This window comes from Phyllopteryx taeniolatus, chromosome 7 (assembly GCF_024500385.1).
Source record: "Phyllopteryx taeniolatus isolate TA_2022b chromosome 7, UOR_Ptae_1.2, whole genome shotgun sequence".
In the NCBI taxonomy this organism is placed as follows: domain Eukaryota; kingdom Metazoa; phylum Chordata; class Actinopteri; order Syngnathiformes; family Syngnathidae; genus Phyllopteryx; species Phyllopteryx taeniolatus.
In genome coordinates, this window is record NC_084508.1 from 4,105,632 (window position 1) to 4,123,219 (window position 17,588).

Genomic DNA, 17,588 nt, shown 5'->3' on the forward strand with positions numbered 1-17,588 from the left:
CCAATTTGATAGCCTAATACTATTTTGAAACCTTAAAACTCTTGAAACCGTAAAATGCTCTTGAAACCCTAATCTTGTTTTGAAACCCTACGCACATTTATTGTCTTATTTCTCCGTGAGGTCGACGCCAGCTCTTCTCTCTCGTCGCCCGACGGCAGTTTTCACTCCACAAACATCAACGGTGACATTTGTCTGGTTTTGTCTCCGCGTTTATATCTGCCATTTTGTTGATTTCAATCTTACGGAGTGAACTCTTTGCGCTACTTCCTTTTTCACTCAATTCCTCAGCGGTCATCAAAAGTATGAAATCAGAAAATCTGAGCGTTAGGTTGCCACGTTTTGCTCCAGTAACCGAGCGGCTAAGTGCGCGCGCATTCATTTGGAACGATGGAATGTTTTGGCAGGAACTGCTCGACACGTTCATCAGCTGATGATAATAATGTAATGTATATTATCAGCTGACAATATTCAGTGATGGAATTTTCTGAGCCAATCAGAATCGAGCATTCACCAAGACCGTGGTAGAAGACTGTGCGCGCTCACACAAACATTGTAGCTGCGCTTCCAAGCGTCTTAAAAAAAAAAAACGGGCCATGTTTTTATTATTTTAGATCTATATAATGTTTTGTTTTACAAAATAGAGCTGTTGAAACAGTCTTGGGAAAATGATGAAATCAAATTCCATACTTGCGTCGGAACCCTGTTATTAAAAGTACAAACGAGTGTTGCCTCCGCTCAAATGGACACCACACCCCAAGCCGTCAAAAGAGACGTGGCACCTGTAAAGCGGACGTTTCTGTTATTGCTGCATTTTGAACCTGGGAACAAGAACCAAACTTGGAGGAGAAAACGCTTTAGTGGCGCTTCTTCAAATAGTGGCCTGCGCGCAAATATACTCCATATCCCAAGTCATCGTGGCGCCAGTTGTCCTTTTTCCACCTCAAATTGTGTTTGTGATTACCATCACTCTATAGCTGGGGCATCTGTAAAGCTGAAATTCACAAACATGGCTCTGTTTTTTTATATATATACATATATATTTCCATCTGGTTGGGAAAAAATAATTTCCTCCAATAGTGGCCTATTCTGGAATGCATGCCATGTAAAGCCGATTGTTTTTTTTAACAGCATTTGAAAGAAAAAGTATTGCACAACCAAAATCTAAACTAAACAATAACAAATTACTTCATCTTTATTTTTTTTTTCAATGGCACCTTAGCAGTAATACACACCTGGTGCTTTACTGTATTTGAGTACTGCCACTTTATGAAAAGATCCACTTTTTAGTCACTTAAATACAATTTAAAAAACAAAGACAGTGGTCTGAAGGTTAGTCATTTTTTTTTTTTTTTTTTTTTTTTTTTTACTGAAACAAAACTTTTACAAAACCCTTGAATATCTGGAAGAGCATCTTGACATTTACACACAAAACACAAACTGACAAACAACTTTTACAAAAGACGAAAAAAATATTTGCAAATATTCTTACGCTCTGCCAAAACTACACAAGCTGCCTCACTAAAAGCGCTTTGAACTTAAATTACAAAGTGGGACGACATTAAAAAGTCAAATCTTTTTAAAAATGTTTCTCTCTGTGGTAGAAAAAATAGCATTTGTGGCGCCTTCCGAAAAAAAAAAACCCCGGAATGACACGTGGCGTTACATTAGCATAGCTTAGCCTAGCATGTGTGCTACATTGCCTCGCTACCAGCGGAGTTGCTTTCGTTGAATGTTATATATTATCGCTATATATATTTGTTTGAAGCCAATATATATATATATATATATATATTTTTTTTTTTTTATTTATCCATGAGAATAGGCAGGCAGCAAAGCTAACATGCTAATGAGCAAAACATAATTGACGGGTTTTGTCTGATAAAAGGTGTTGAAAAGCACCGAGTTCTGGTTAAAAATGTTTTGTTTTGTTTTTTTTTTTAAATCACAATTTTCCCAGAAAAATGTTGGTTCATAGAATATACTAATTTGTGGGTTTTGTGCGTGTAAGTGTGCGCAACCCAAAACGCGAAATGCAGTCGCATGTGAGCTGGTGTCGACGAAGGCCCAAACGTGACGTGGGAAAAATATCATTCAAATTCTGGCCACAATCGAGATAAAACGTGCGCACAAAATGCTGATTTGGCGGTTTTTCAAATTAGTATTTTGTGGCCACGGATTAGGTATGAAGTGCACAAAAAACATAAATTAATAATACAGTGGTAACTCTACTTTTGAGTACCCCAAGTTACGATTTGATATTTCCATGATTATTTTTTTGTAGTAAATTAGCCCTCAGTAAGGCTGTGAAAAAATGAAAACCGGCGTCCACTGAGCTCTCGCTGGTTAGGTAAGCCCTTAAGCCCGGCTGCTGCTGGAGCTGCCATGCGGGAGGGAGGGAGCGAGAGAGAGCGCAACGAGGCACTCTCTAGGCCACACCGTTTCAAGGCACAACACACACACGTACGACAGTGTGTGTTTGTGACTTTTGGCTACATTACACTTTATAAAACAAGTTTATTTCTTTACATTCGATGTCATTATGTTTTCATATTTGACAACACGGTGCTATTTTTCTTGCTGAACTCATTCACTGCTGTGGACTTTTTATTTTAGTCAGCTGGAAATCAACTGTTTATTGTCACTGACGTGCAGTCGTCAAGTCTAATTTGCAAGTGGTGGGAAGAGGTGGAAGAGGGTCTCGCCCAGCTGGTCTAGGAAATTCAGGCTTGTAAAGCATTGTAATGACGAACAGATCCCTGCAGATGGCAGTGCCGCATCGCTTTCCATTTTAGATTGAGTAGAAAGTATAAAGCGAGTCACTGATGGTGTAGCGGTCCACTCGCCTGACTTCGGTGCGGGCTGCGCGGGTCCAGTTCCCACTCAGTTGTCCGTGTCTATATGTGCCCTACGACTGACTGGCGACCGGTTCGGGGTGTATCCCGCCTCCCGCCCGCAGTCAGCTGGGATAGGCTCGCGATAAGCGGCGTTGAAAGTGGACAGATGGATAGAATATATAGATTGGAGGTGAATATCGACTTGTCACGTCGACTATGAGGGATATGCTCTAAAGCGACCGGCTACACGCGGGACCCCGCTTTGAAAACGGCTGGCAGTCATTGGGTAGAACGCTGGTGGGATTTTTGGGGGGCTGGAACAGATTCATGAACTGTTTTATTGTCATTCCTGGGCGGTCGGGTCAGCAAATGGAGCACACCTTCTCTGGAACTAGAACGGATCGCCGTATAGCAGTTCCTTGCGAAGGTGCGTTCCATTTGCGTACCCAAAGGTCCGAGTTGCTACATAAGCATATGTCTAGATCGTGGCCACAATGAAATGATTGGTTCCCAAGTCCGTAGGTTTACGATGTCGCAGGCATCGAACGGCGCGAAGACACATTCCCGGAAATAAATGTGCGCTAAATGAAATGAAATACTTTGCCACTCATTTTCTTCTCGTCGCTGTCTGGCAGGGGGAATGAAAATACTGCCCTTATCTCTGTTAGGGAAGAATATAAAAAGTCAACAATAATAATAAAAATCCAAAAGTCCAGAGTGGTCCTGACGGCGGGAGCGGTCGCCCTCCTGCTGGGCTACTCCATGATGGCTCTGTAGATGACCGGTTCGATGTAGTCGCCACGGTAACGCGAGTTGATGACCCGTTGCCTCTTGGACTCGCGGATGATCTCCTTGCCCTCGAAGATGCCGTCGAAGCGCATGTCCGACGCTTTGGACTGCGCGCAGACCACGTGGACATTAGCGATAAAATCACATTACAGGAAGCCCTCGTTCATATATCAACGCAAGCCGCAAAGTATTCGCCCGCCCATGACTTTGTGTCTTGTGATCAAAATTATTCTCATTATGACTTTCACACACTTGTCAGAAGGCCAACATTTCAGTGTTTAAGCTCCTTTTTTGTTGGTCACATGAAATATTCAAATTTGGTCAAATACTGGATTTGTTTATTTTTTGTCTAGAATTATCAAATTTGAAACAAACAAAGGCTTGAAATATTTCACTTAAGGTCACCGTGCACAAACTCTCCACAAAAGGAATATGAGAACCCAGAAATGATGGCGGTGATGTTTTCAACTCATGGCCATGAAATGCGTCTCGAATTTCACCCCATCTTAACTTCCCTCGAAAACGTGCCGCCCCTCTGAAACGGAATCGGAATCTTGCTGCCATCCCGTCCGTGTAAATCGAAACCGGCAACCGGCGCATATTCGCGGTTCGGCATTCTTTTGGAACCTCTCCCCACTCACTGACGAGATGCTGTTTTTGCGCTCAGGCCAAAGCAGTAAAAGTATCCCTTCGGCGCCATCTGGAGGAATGTTGGTGTTGCTGTTGGCGACTCACCAGTCTGGACTTGACCCTCTTGGGCAGCTCCTCGTCCAGCGAGTAGACGTCGTCTCGCTTGGTCGTCAGCTGCGAGCCGTCCTCAAACTCCACCTGCACGCACGCACGCACGTGGTTGACCTTCCAGCGGGATAACTCCGTTTCGGTCGGGTTTACGCAAAGTGCAGAAATGATGAATTCATTACACACGCGCACGTATATGACCGACTGGTTAGCACATCTGCCTCACAGTTCTGAGGACCGGGGTTCAAATCCTGGTGTGGAGTTTGCGTGTTTTACGTTTGTGCTCAAATATTTGTTGCCTAACTAGCGCAAGTTTCGTTAGCCTGTTTCACCCCTTTTGCATTGCGTGTTAGCATTAAGCTCGGGGAGATTCCGATGGCAAAGTTGTGCGGTTGTTTGAAAGACAACAAATGATCGTCCCAAATATTTGTTCGTTCATAAAGAACGCCAAACGGCTGCTTGTTGTCAAGTAAGTTCGGTTTGCCGCCACGATCCAGCCCTTCTGCTCGCAACAAATTGACCTTATCTGGAAACAAAATGTTTCTCTGCAGCTCTCAGTGAGTGTGTCGCTGGGAATGCTAAAAAATCCGGGGAGGCGGGGCTTTCAGAGCATTCGGCGACACTCCCGCAGTGTCTGCAAGCTAAAACAACGTCTCAGTTCTCGATCATTCCGAAGCCGGATTTCACTTACTTTGCCATTTTTTTTCTTCATTCAAATTTTGTCCAGCTAGCGAACAATACCCAAATTTACAAGCCAGTTTTTGCGGGACTTTAATTCTTAACATTATTACTCAGTTTTGATAAAAGCACAATATTGTAGAGTGCTATCTTCTTGGTTAAAAATTAAACTACATTTTTTTGCGAGGCTGGAATGGATTAAGGGCTTTCCTTTTATTTCAATGGGGAAAGATGATTGGCGTGTTTTGAGTTGCGATTACGTTTATGGCAAAAAAAATCCGAGGAACATAACCAAAAGGGAGTTAGCCCACGTTAGTTGTGAGCGGCTCGTTCGTAAGGTGCCAATCAAGAAGGCGGAAAGACGAGTGCGTTCCTACCAGGTACATTTGGACGACGCGCGACGCCACAAACTTGGCGCCGTACACCAGGCCGTCCGTCCAGCGCACCTGCACCACTTCACCCTGCGGGGGCGGGCCCAGCTGGGCGCAATCTCGGCTCTGGCGGGTCAGACGGCACACGCGAACGAACGCGGTTTGACGCTTTTCCCGCACCGTCGTGCGTGCGACACCGGTGAAAAAGGAAGACCCACCACGATGTCCTCGGGGAAGAGGTTGTCGCTGAAGGAGCCGTCGTCGAAGTTGACCTCGTAGAAGGTTTCCTTGGAGAGCTGCACCACGTCGCACTGGTAGTAGCGGCCGTTCTTGTGCTTGCAGATCACCTTCTGGCCCACCGTCAGGTCCTGCATGGCCGCCTTGTTGCGCTGACACATCCATACAATGACTGCGTTTCAACACATCAGCCAATACTTGCTTGAAAATATATAAGACTTCACTGTTGAAAGAAATAACAGGGGCTTCAATTTTGTAATATTCAGACTTATTTGTCTGGGGGGGGAAAAAAGACATTCTAGAACATAGGCAACTTTTTCTTCTTGACATCATTCACATGATTAATAATGATTTGCAAATCGTTGTATTCTGTTTTTATTTCTCTTTAACGCAACGTCCCAACTTCATTGGAATTGGGGTTGTCGAAAATACACAACTTTTTACCTGGAACAAATACGGCAACTTTAAAGAAATAATGAATTCCAGTAAGATTCAGAGTTTTAGCGAGGAAAAAATACAACTATTTTGAAAAATAATACTATTCAAAATATGACTTTATTTATTTGTTTTTATCCAGGAAACAATTTGTCCCAAAAACTAACTTTTCCCCCCCAAAAAATACAACTATTTTCAACTTTATTCTTGTAATGTTCTCATTTTATCTGGAAAAAAAATTGCCCCACAAAAAAAACCAATATTTTTTTCTCATATTACAACATTATTTAAAACAAAATTTTTCAAATTCAGAAAACATCTCACTTAATACTCATAAGATTTAGAACCTTTTCTGGAAAAATAAGACAGTTTTCAAAACATGAACAACTTTTGATTTTAAGATGAGAATTTTTTCCCCCACGAATGTACAATTTTTTTTCTAGAATAGAAACTACTTTATTCCCATATAACAACTCAAAAATAATCGTTTTGGTAAAAAAAAAATAAAAAACTACTTTGATACTAAAGCGTACTACCGATACTAAAGAGTTTTTAATCCCAAAAATGTATTCTCTTCCTGACTTTATCCTCATAATACTGAGAGCTCTATTCTTTTAAGAAGATTTTTTTTTTCCTCGCAAATGTCCAACTTCATTTTTCAAATCCCCCCTTCATTCGGTAATACGCGCGGCAGCGCTCACCTCGATCTGCGCGGGTCCTTTGTGTCGACAGCAGGTGACGTGCACCACGAAGGGCCACTCGTCGGGCTGCATGAGCACGCCGGCGGCCTGCGCGCACGTCGGGTGGTAGGCGGTGGGGCAGCGCCCGTGCGAGCACTGCACGCAGCAGCCGGACGCCTTCTTCAAACGCTTCTTGCAGTAGTAACACTTCTGCAAATGCATCATTCATTACGAACGGATATATGGGCCATTTTCATACCATTTCATCAATAATGGTAAAGACGCTGCACAAATGTGATTATTCTTGCTTCTTGGATTTGATATGCAAGTATATTGAGCAAGTAAATTAAGCTTCAAAGTGTTTCCCCTGCATGTTCTTTATTCGCAACTGGAAGGACCACAAAATAGTATTTTTTTTTGGGGGGGGGGGGGGGGGGTTCCCAAGCTCACCAGTTTGAATCTCTGCAGAGGGATGCCGCTCAGATCCACGGGACTTCTCTCCGTGACGTTAACGAAGCGAGCCTCCAGCACGGCCACGGCGCACAGCACGTGCACCCACCTGCCGAAGCGAGCGCACACGTTAGTCCGCGTGTGACGCCGCCGCGCCCACATTCGAGCTGACGACCAGCGACAAAGCCTACTTGTTGTTGTTGGCCTTCTGCAACGCGCCGCCCCGCAGACAGCACAAGCAGCAGTTCTGAAATACACATACAACCATTTCACCAAATACATCAGGCTAGCTATCACTCATATACATCTACGTAAAAAATGTTTATGTCAGTTAAGTAGTAGCGACAAGTAGCAAAAAGAATTTATAAAAAAAGTAACATCGTCAAGGTTTTTGTTTGCGGGAGGTGTGTCCGCATGCTGGACCTTTCTCAGAAAAAAAAATGTCTTCTGTGGTTTTAGGGCCTTTACCGCTTGAAAAAATATGGTTATTCTTGCAACATTATTTAAAAAATATGATGCAAGAAAAATAAGATGTAATAAAAAAGTAGACTTTACATCGATCTGATCGGCTTGATGGGCATCGGCCAATAATTCGCATTTTACGCTTATCGGCTTTAATGTCATAAATGATCGGCTTCGCAAAAGACATTCACTCCGCATTGCCATCGTGCATGAATCCAAATGCTAGCTTATTTTGAGCCTTGACACGTGTCTTGTGAGTACTGCAAATATCTGACGGCCAATAAAAAAAACATGTCGGCGGCGTCTCGGAGAGACAACACCTCAGTCATTTGCAGTCTGTGCAAAACTGAAGTACCTCGTGGGGGAACATCATCGAAATGCTTCAACACAACAAATTTGATCAGGCACCTGAAGAATGTCAACGAGGAGGAGTATGCTGAGTTCAAGCAACGCAGCGTGGAAAACCACCAGTGCATATAGCCGGGACACAGCTGGCATGTCATTAACGGTATTTGTTAAAGTAATGTCATTGCAATAAAGTCATTTAATTACAGGACAGTAAGTTAGCACCCATTATTTCTGTCTCAAGCAGTCTCGGTTTGACCTGACTGAACTTTCAACATATGTCAGTGGCCAATCCTTGAATGCGCCCGAGAGGTCATTGTTTCACCTTTTGTCTAAAACGCTAGAGGCTACTTTTGAAGACACTCAGTATACGGTACACAAGTATATACAGTCAATGAACAAGTCATTTAAGTCATTACACATTGCGCCATCTTGTGATTAGGAATTAGTCATTTCATTAGGAATGTAAAACTGAGACGAATTTGGTCTCGAGGGATTGTGAAACTCTTTAATTTAAAAAAAAAAAAATGTTCAAAATAATTTTTGGGAAAAGTGCATTTTTATCTCTTAAAAAACGTGAATGACTATTAGGACTTTTTTTTGCGACTTTCTTAAATATACACAACTTTTTACATTGAGAAAGTTGTGCATTAATCTGGAAAATGACCATTTTCAGTTTTCATTTCTTGAAAAATTTGACTCTTACCATAATAATGGGATTTTTGTTCTTCAACATATTTTATTTTTGTAATATTGCAATTTTTTATTAAAAATACACAACATTCAAAAAAAAAAGGGAAAAATATTTCATTGTCAGATTATCACTTGGTTGAGAAATCCTGCCTGTCGAAAAATCCAACTATCTAAAAAAAATATTACATTGAACAAATAACACTTTACTCTCGTAATCTATAATAAAACAAATTTGGTCTCGTAAGATTGGGACGTTTTTCTTGAAAATATAAAAACTTTTACCTAAAAAAAATAAGACTTCTCAAAAATATAGCACTATTCTCATCAATTGACAATTTGTTTTATTTAGAAGAAATATGACTTTTTATGTAAAAAAAAAAAAAAAAAAATATTTTTTTTTAAAAAGGCAGTGTTTCAATGTACTTTTCCTCCAGGTCTGAAATGTTCCGACTTCCGCGATCAGTTCTTATCGCGTTTAACGCAACTGGACGGCGGTGGCCGGTCTAACCTCCGTCAAGGCGTTGGCTTTGCAGCGGGCGCACTTCCACTCCTTCTTGACGCTGGCGGGATCGACGCCGTAACAGCCTGGAAGGGACAAAATGAAAAAGAGGTGAGCGAGCGGCGGTCGGGAACGGCGGCATCACAGAAAGGCGGAGGCGGGGTAACCGACTGGCGTGAACGCGGACGCTGCACTGTGAGCAGCTGACCAGGAGGCTGGTCCCGTCCTCCTCCAGGCGGGGCGTCGCCGGCGGCTCCCGGCGCTCAGAGTCTTCCTCGGTGGTGGTGGCGAAGCACGTCTCCGGGATCAGCGGCTTGGTGCGCATGCGCCCGCCCGCCACCACCACGGGAGCGTTGGCGCCGCTGGCGCCCTCCGTCTGCAAACGGGACAACATCACAGCTACGTGTGCGATGGACATGAAGAGGAAGAAAATTACAAATTTTTGCCTCAAAAAAAAAAAAAACCCAAAATACAATGGACTTAATTATCATATGAAGACTGTTTTTCTAAAAAAATAAAAATAAAAAAAATAATAAAAATGTATTTCTTAAAGAAACACAATTTTAGTCTTGTAAAATTACAAGATTATTTCTGGTCATATTGTGATTTTATTTTTATTTTTTTTCTTAATCCAGAAATAAAATACGACTTTATTCTCCAAATATCATTACTTGCCTAACATGAATAGTTTTTATCTTGAGAATGAAAATCTAAAAAAACGCGACTTTATTCTTGAAAGATTTCTTTCTTGGGAAAAAAAAACTATTCTTGTAAGATTCAAAGTTGTCTTTTTTTTTTTTTATCAAAATTTTTATCTTGAAAAATCTCTCGAAAATGTTATCTTCAAACACATTTGACTTTTGCGCTAAAATCTTATATTATTTTTTTCCATGTTTTCTTTCTTTTTTTCTTTTAAATACTACATCAGTCTTGAAAGAAAATACGACATTTTCCTATTATTCTAGATTTTATCTAAAACAGTATACTTTTTTAATTTTAAAGGTCCAACTTTTTATCATGCAAATACTAGTTTTTCACCTAAAAAAAAGAAATCTGACTTTTGATCTCGAAAAATTTGTTCATCAAAAAATGTTTTCTTTTTGCTTTTTATCTTGAAATTGTCATATATATATATATATATATATATACACACTTATTGAGAAAAATTGACTTTGAAATTTGACTTCTTATCTGAACACATTTTTTTTTTTTAATAAAAATTTACTTGTTTCTTTTTTTTTTTTAGATATGACAATGTTATGAGTTTTTCATGTCTGAAAGGAAATACTACTTCATTCTTTTTATTTCCAAATAACCCCACAAAATTCTTGTTTTTTTTCTTTTTCACAGAAACATCAAAAATAATTTGACAAACACAAAAAAAGTGACTTTATCCCTGTCAAATTTTAATCAGGACTAGCTCGGTGCGCACGTGTGTCACATCGACATGAAAGCGGCATCTGTCTGCGCGGGATGAGGACGAGGATGAGGATGAAGATGAAGCAGAGGCGTACCTGCCGGTAGGCGACAAACAGCGAGCATATGGAGCAGTACGGCGGCTTGGCGCCCGCCCTCTGGTTGTACTCGCGCTCCCTCTTCATGTTGGGCGGTCGGCTCTGCCAAAGGTGGGCCAGAGGTTTGGCCCAGCCTTCTCCCTCCGGACCCGCCTCCTTCACGGGGGACGCCTCCTCTGGAGCCTCTGAAACACACACACACACACACACACACACAGTTTGAGGTAAGAGGAATGGAACCTCCACACAAAATGTCTGCGGTCCCTCCGCAGGCGCACCTTCATCGCTGAGGATGTCCTTGATGAGCGGGTGGTGTCCCGGCAGCTGACCCAGATCACTCTGCTTGGTGGCCTCTTCTGGCCCCTGCTGGACACAAGCAGTACTGTCACACGACTGGCACCTTACGCCCCTTTGACAGCCCCTAAAAAAGTCGACTTTTTTCCCCCTCCATGTCGCTGTGTTGAAAATGTCTATTTTACAGTTCACACCACAGGCTGGCGCCGATGTCATCTCATCTGATTGCGGGATGCCGTGCCCCTTTCTACCCGCTTTCTGGGCAGCTGTGAGCAATTGTGCTTTCAACAGAACTGGGCGGGAGAAAAGCGTGTCGCACCCCGTTCGTGGCTTTCCAGAAGTCGCACAGGTAGCATCCCACCTCTGATACGACCTCGGAGAGACGGAATTTTGCACGTTAACTCAAACCCTGCATTCTGTGTTGGGACGGTTCACGCAGAAAAACAAGTTTGCGTGTACTGCGTATACTTTTCGTTGGCTGTGCGTGAAGACTCTTCACCATGTATACATACATATACATACGTAGAGCGGGTCTTAAACCACGCGTCAACGGATGCTTCACGTGTCCTTGCTCATTTTTGTGCGTCTCAGACGCACACTAAACGAGATCCCTGAAGGGTAATGAAAGATTGGTCAAGACTCACTTTGTTGACGTATGCGTCGTCGTCGTCGCGGTCGCCCCCGCTGCCGTCTTCCTCCTTACGTTCGTCTCTGGGCGCGGCCTCTTCCTCGGCGTAGTCTCCTTTGGCGTAACTGTGCACGTGCAGGACGTCGGCGGGGCTCAGCGTCCTCTGGAAGACCTTCTGTGGAGACACGCCGTCCAGCTTGGGCTCCTCCCTGTCGCCGCCCGCCTCCGCCGAGCACGGCGCCGCCACCTGGCCTTCTGGGGGCTCGGGCGTGTGGTTCGCCGGAGGCTCTGCCTCCTCCTCCTCTGCTCTTGATAAAATTTCCTGGCTGCCAGGCTTTTCTTCCTCTTGGTCTTCTTTTTCTTCCTGAGACTCAATCTCCAATTTGACTGTCTGATCTACAGAAAAAATAAATACATTAATTAATTAATTAAAAAAGCTTAGTCCAGCAAGCATTAAAAGTTTTTCTTTGGCTTTTTGTTAAACCTTTCCAAGGGAAATATTTCCTGAAAGTGCTTGTGTGTCACCGTTGTGTTAAAAATGTAATTAAAACTCAATTTTCTTTTGTAAAGCTAAAAAAATAATTAAAATCTAATTCCATTTTCTAAAAAAAAATAAGTCACAAATTTTGCATTTTTTTTTTTTTTTTTAGAAAAGTGTAAATAACATTTTAAAAACAAAATAAATTAACAAAATAAAGTAAATACAATTAAAAATTTGAAAACTAATTCAAATACATTTTTGCAACACTTTTCAGATGAAGGTGCTTTATTGTTACTGTGTATTAATCTTTTTGAAAAATGTGTTAAATTTATTTAAAACAATCTTATTTCTTTTCAAAATCTTGCCATTTAATTCATTGAAATTGTCTTAATATAAATTAAATGTAATTCAGAAATATTAATTTATAAGAAATGAAAGTATATTACATTTTAAAAATATCACATTCTTAAGAGTAATACTTTGTATTATTTTTAAATAATAATAAATAAATAATAATGAAACTAAAAATAAATGTAAATTAAAACAAGTAAAAATAATGTATTACATTTTTCTTAAATGCCAATTATTTTCTAAATTGTAATAAAATCTAAAATGTATTATCTTTTTTTTGTTCTTTACTTAAAAAAAAACAATTATATCTTCTTTATCTCACTTTTTTTCCACACTGATTCCAAAAGAAGCATTTCCTGAAAGCTCTGGTGCGTGTTACCATGCGTGTCTGCCTCGACTCGGGCGGGAGACTCCATCTTGGCCTTCTTTGGCTCCGCCTCCTCTTCGGCCAACTCGGCCTCGGTGTCCTCGGAGGCGTCGAGCGGTCGCTTGGCGGCCGTCTGAGCTTTAGGGCTGAAACGCAGAGACGTCAGTCAACATGTCGGCGCACGCCGCCCGTCGACCAACTCGCTTACCCGCCGGCGGGGGGGCGGTCGCAATCGGCGTTGTCAGCGGGCGGGCCGCTCTCCTTCTGGAAGAGGGCGGCTTCGGGCGTGGGCTTGGAGTGGTCGATGGGCGCGTTGTCCTTGCCGGCCTTCCACAGCTTGTAGCGCTCCGGCTGGTACTTACGCACGAACACATCCATGGAGATCTTCACCATGTCCTGGCGGCACGAGCACTGACAAGTGCGAGCGCAGTTAGACAGGAAGACGAGGAGAACACTTTAGTCAGCGCTACAGTGTTTCAAATCTTCGAATCGATTGTGGTTTTATTGCATCAACGCAATATCAAATACAATTTTAAAAAGCACACTTCACAACATTTTAATTTTCAGCAATTAAAGAAAATTATGTTAAATGAATCAAGACAAAAAATTATAATTAATTTTTTTTTAAAAACTATCAATAACATTTTATTGAATAATTTCATAAAAACAACCAAAAAGTCATTAATTTGAATGTAAATGTTTTAATTAAAAACAAATTATAAACAATCACAAAACTCAAAATTAATAAAATGACATTTGCAATTTTTTAAATAAAATAAATGGCATTTTTCTGCTCTTATTTAGTGTTGCTGTTCTATATAAAGGGAACTACACAGAACGGGGGAGCCCAAGCTAACCCGGTAATATTCCGCCTTCGCAAGCAGAATTAGAGCTACAATCGAGACAGGGTAGCGCCCGTTTTGGGGACTAACACCTGACACTGCGTGAAAGCTGGCATACCAGCGTGGCTCGTTTGCCGTAGTCGATCCACCGCTCCGTGGCAAAATTGGTGGACTCGGCGCAGTTAAAGCCGTGGTTGAATCCGGCGTGGTAGCTGTACGGGAAGGTCACGACGAACTGGCCCGCTTCCTGCGTCACCTGCACGATTCACGCCGAGTGTCATTCAACACAAGCCGAGCACAGAACGTACTGAAGGGAGTTCCGCGTATCGGTTTCATGATGCAGCTTGACTCAAAGTCACCTTTTCGAAGGGAATGCCGTACTTCTTGAGGATGGACGGTGAGATCAAGGTCATCTTGTGGCGCAGGAAGGCCTCGCAGCTCTGAGCGTTGCCGGGAAAGAAACCTACGCGCAAACACGTCACGGTAACACCGTCCTCTTTGCCACACAAGTTGAACAAGATAATCAGAAAGCACGTATACCCTTGGCAAGACGTTCCAATCTCCTCCCATGTTCGGGCGGAACAGCATACCTGGGTAGAACATAAACAACAGATGTGAATTAAACATAGTCTACGCTGTTCAAATTTTCTAGCAAGTGGACAAAATCTCAAAGAGTTTGTCTTTGAAGGACCACTGGAAATGCGTGCAATGGGAGGATAAATTGTCAACTTGACACCACAATGGAAGCGTTCTTCTGTTGTTTTTGCTCATGATAGAAATGCATACCAAATTTCATGTTACTAAATTAAAGTGGTTCTGAGGGCTGCATTTTCCAAAATTCCTTACATTCATATTTAAAAGGCACACCTGGAAATTGCAAACTTTGACCCTAAACTGAACCAAAATGGCAGACTTCCTGTGTCTTTTCGGACATAGTTTCTGCAAACATTTTTGTGAGGATACTCATGATAGACATGATTGCTAAGTCAGACTAGCTTAGGGAGCTGAATTTTCAGCAAATTCTGAGTTCGTCTTTGAAGGATGCCCGGAAATTGCCAACATGACCCTAAAAGGGCTGCTTTGAACCAAAATGGCAGATTTTGTGTCTTTTCTTGAGACTTTTTTGTAGGTCTACTTATGATAGGCACGTCTATCAAATTTCATTTTGCTTCAGCGGCTGAGCTGTCCCAAAATTTCAGCGGAAGCTAGCGAGGGCGGGTGGGGGTTTTGCCCACGTACCAGGACTTGGGCTCTCCAAAGTGCAAGTAATTGATGCTGTATAGGTCCATGTCCTCTGTGTGCCAGGCAAAGGCGGCCTTCCACATGCCAAAATAAAGATAAGGCGTGTTGACTCCTTTAATCTTCACGCCGCTCTCGTGCTCCACTGTGTCCAAGATGGTGTCCAGGCGGCCGATGTTCCACTCGCACACGTCCTGTGGACGAACAAATGGGTGAGCAAGACCGTGAGCCGCGGCGCGGTCCGGGCCCCGGCTACTTACCGGGTCGTACAGGCTCCCGCTGACATCAGCTCCGTAGAGCGGAGGGTTGAACGTCAGATTTTTCCAGAACTTCCGCTCCAGCTCGTTAAAGTCCACGTAGCGCGGATGGCAGAACCTGGAAAGGTAGAAATAAAAGAAAACCTTTGCATAATGTATATCCATGTGTAATATGGCTTAGTATTGTCGCTATCACAGACAATGCCGCTGACTATTCTTGCTGCTATTTGTTTACATTAGCATATACAGGATAGCATAGTAGAAGTACATCTGCAATATACCGCTTATGTTTACACTATCTATTGATACCTCTATCATTTTCTGCTACTTATAATGCTGCTGACTATAACCGCTGCCCTTCACATTTACTTCTGTACATTCTTATATAATGCTTATATATAGACTATATTGATACATGTATAGTAACTTTGCTTCATAAAAATGCTACTGACTATTATTGCTGATGTTCACAAAAACCTTTGTATACATACATTAATTTCAAATACTGCAGTATTCTATTTATTAATACATGAATAGTTTTTTCTGTTACATACAACATTGCAGATTATAATCACTGCTTATAATATTCACGTAATAAAGGCTTCTGCTACTCGAGCTGATTGCATGTGAAGGTTACTTGTCCATGTTGGAGGTCTTGCGGAACTCTTGAACGGTCATGGGCTTCTTCTGGATGTTGTACTGCGTGAAGAGGCCCGACTGGCCCGTCACCACCTGCTGGATGGGAGCGGGAATGACCAGCTCGTCCGTGTCGTCGTACGTCTTCCGCGGCCTCCAGCCTTTGGGCGGGATCACCTGCACCGGGAACAAGTCAGCGGGACGTTCGGCCGGCGAGGTCGCAAAGCGGCCGGACGTACCTTGGCCATTCCGGCCCGGTGCGCTCCCTGAGACTCCATGAAGGCCACGTAGCGGCGGAAGTCTCGGAACTCCTCCGCCGAGGGCGTGAACGTCATGATGCCGCAGGCCGCAGCGCTCGGGGCGGCCGAGTTGGCGCTCATCGCGGACGTCTGCTTTCTGCTACGGGGCTGGAAAATACAGTGGCGCCTTGAGATACGAGTGATCCCCGCTTACGAGTTTTTCCCGACATGAGCCATCATTCGGATGTTGTTGTTGTTGTTTTTTTGCTTCGACATGCAAGAAACATTTTAGACGTATTTATTTTTTTATGTATATATTTTCTTGTAAACAGCTCAGAAAATTGATGTATTCTTCCCCTTGCTTCTTTTCAGTCGGACTTTGTGTTTTCATGTAAACATATCTACTTTTTTAAAGATCTGTAATGGGGGGGGGGGGGGGGGGGGGAAGAAGTTAAAACGTCGTATGTCGGTACCGTCGTAAACCAAGGATCCCCAGTCAAGTTTCCCTTCTTGACCCATTTGTTGAGAATGACTGTTTCAGAGCCAATTCTTTTGCTTTTTTCCCCAACGCATTGATGAGTAGTATGGAGAGAAGATCCTAGAAGGTCAACTAGGCGACGGAAGAACTCTAAAGGCTCCAAGTACCGCTGATAAAGAGCATAACAAACGTTAACGTGGTGTGGCTAATGCGCTGTTTAAACACTACCGAACCGTCCAATCGCAAACGAGCCCGCCTACTCGAGCCGGCCAATTAAACACGCGCAGACCGGGGATTGGCCGAAGGGCGTGTCTGCCACCGGCTGTGACCCAATGACAGCCAAGCTCCTCGGAAAAATATTTACTAGCTAAATATGCTAACACTTTGGACAGCCCGTTTCGCCTTGTGAGGTTAAAGTCAACTCAGAAGTCAAGAGAGCGAACACGACTTTCAGGAATACAAAATGTGCAATAAACACGTGTAGGTGTGTGAAAAGTTGAACGTTTAAAGGCGATGAGATGCGGTGTGAGCGCACTAAAAACTGACAGCTGCCCTCGCTTAGCACGTTAGCTCAACTAGCAAACACAGCTTGTTGCTCGCCGCCTCTCTTCGCCACAAAACTAGCTTTTGCTCACACTTTTCCGCGCGCAAACTTAACGCGAAAGATCCAAAATTCACTTACGTGCGAAGCAACGCGGACGTGTTGTTAACCCTCGTAAGCCGCGAGTTAGCGGAGTAGAAAGAGAAACGTGAAGTTCACGGAGAAAAGACGACAGTCGTCCATAACGGCGGTGACGCACGCATGCGCAGTCTGCGTTTGTTGACATGAGGTCAGGGGGCGGGGCTTGCGGTTCTCACTAACAATGAAAAGGTCCCAATATGTGATTTAAGTTGAGTGAGTTTTACGTTCACTAAATTAATATGACAAATGAAACTACATGTTATGTGTCATTTTCATATAACTTGATCAATAATGGTATAAATGCTTGTAAAAAAAATAAATAATAATAATTAAAAATATATATAATTTCGCTATTCTTATACAGTATGC

The 17,588-nt window shown here is 42.8% G+C and overlaps 1 protein-coding gene across 4 annotated transcripts; it reads right to left on the minus strand.

Moving 5' to 3' along the window:
* Nucleotides 1-1,337: 1,337 nt before the first annotated feature.
* kdm4aa (lysine (K)-specific demethylase 4A, genome duplicate a) lies at nt 1,338-17,348 on the minus strand. 4 transcript variants are annotated; one of them, XM_061778787.1, is made up of 22 exons: nt 17,220-17,348; nt 16,060-16,227; nt 15,822-15,997; nt 15,188-15,302; nt 14,928-15,121; nt 14,229-14,278; nt 14,048-14,151; nt 13,807-13,944; nt 13,055-13,257; nt 12,859-12,992; nt 11,664-12,043; nt 11,004-11,088; nt 10,726-10,910; nt 9,383-9,587; nt 9,221-9,297; nt 7,404-7,459; nt 7,213-7,321; nt 6,784-6,972; nt 5,629-5,799; nt 5,417-5,536; nt 4,359-4,451; nt 1,338-3,730 (listed from the first exon to the last, which is right to left on the minus strand). In XM_061778787.1, exons 2-22 carry the CDS (start codon nt 16,198-16,200, stop codon nt 3,590-3,592), a joined length of 3,066 nt encoding a protein of 1,021 aa, XP_061634771.1. In that variant the 5' UTR covers nt 16,201-16,227; nt 17,220-17,348; the 3' UTR covers nt 1,338-3,589. The 4 variants fall into 4 exon arrangements, with proteins under 4 accessions (XP_061634771.1, XP_061634770.1, XP_061634772.1 ...); XM_061778786.1 differs by having other exon boundaries at nt 11,004-11,091; XM_061778788.1 differs by lacking the exon at nt 5,417-5,536 and having other exon boundaries at nt 11,004-11,091.
* Nucleotides 17,349-17,588: the final 240 nt, after the last annotated feature.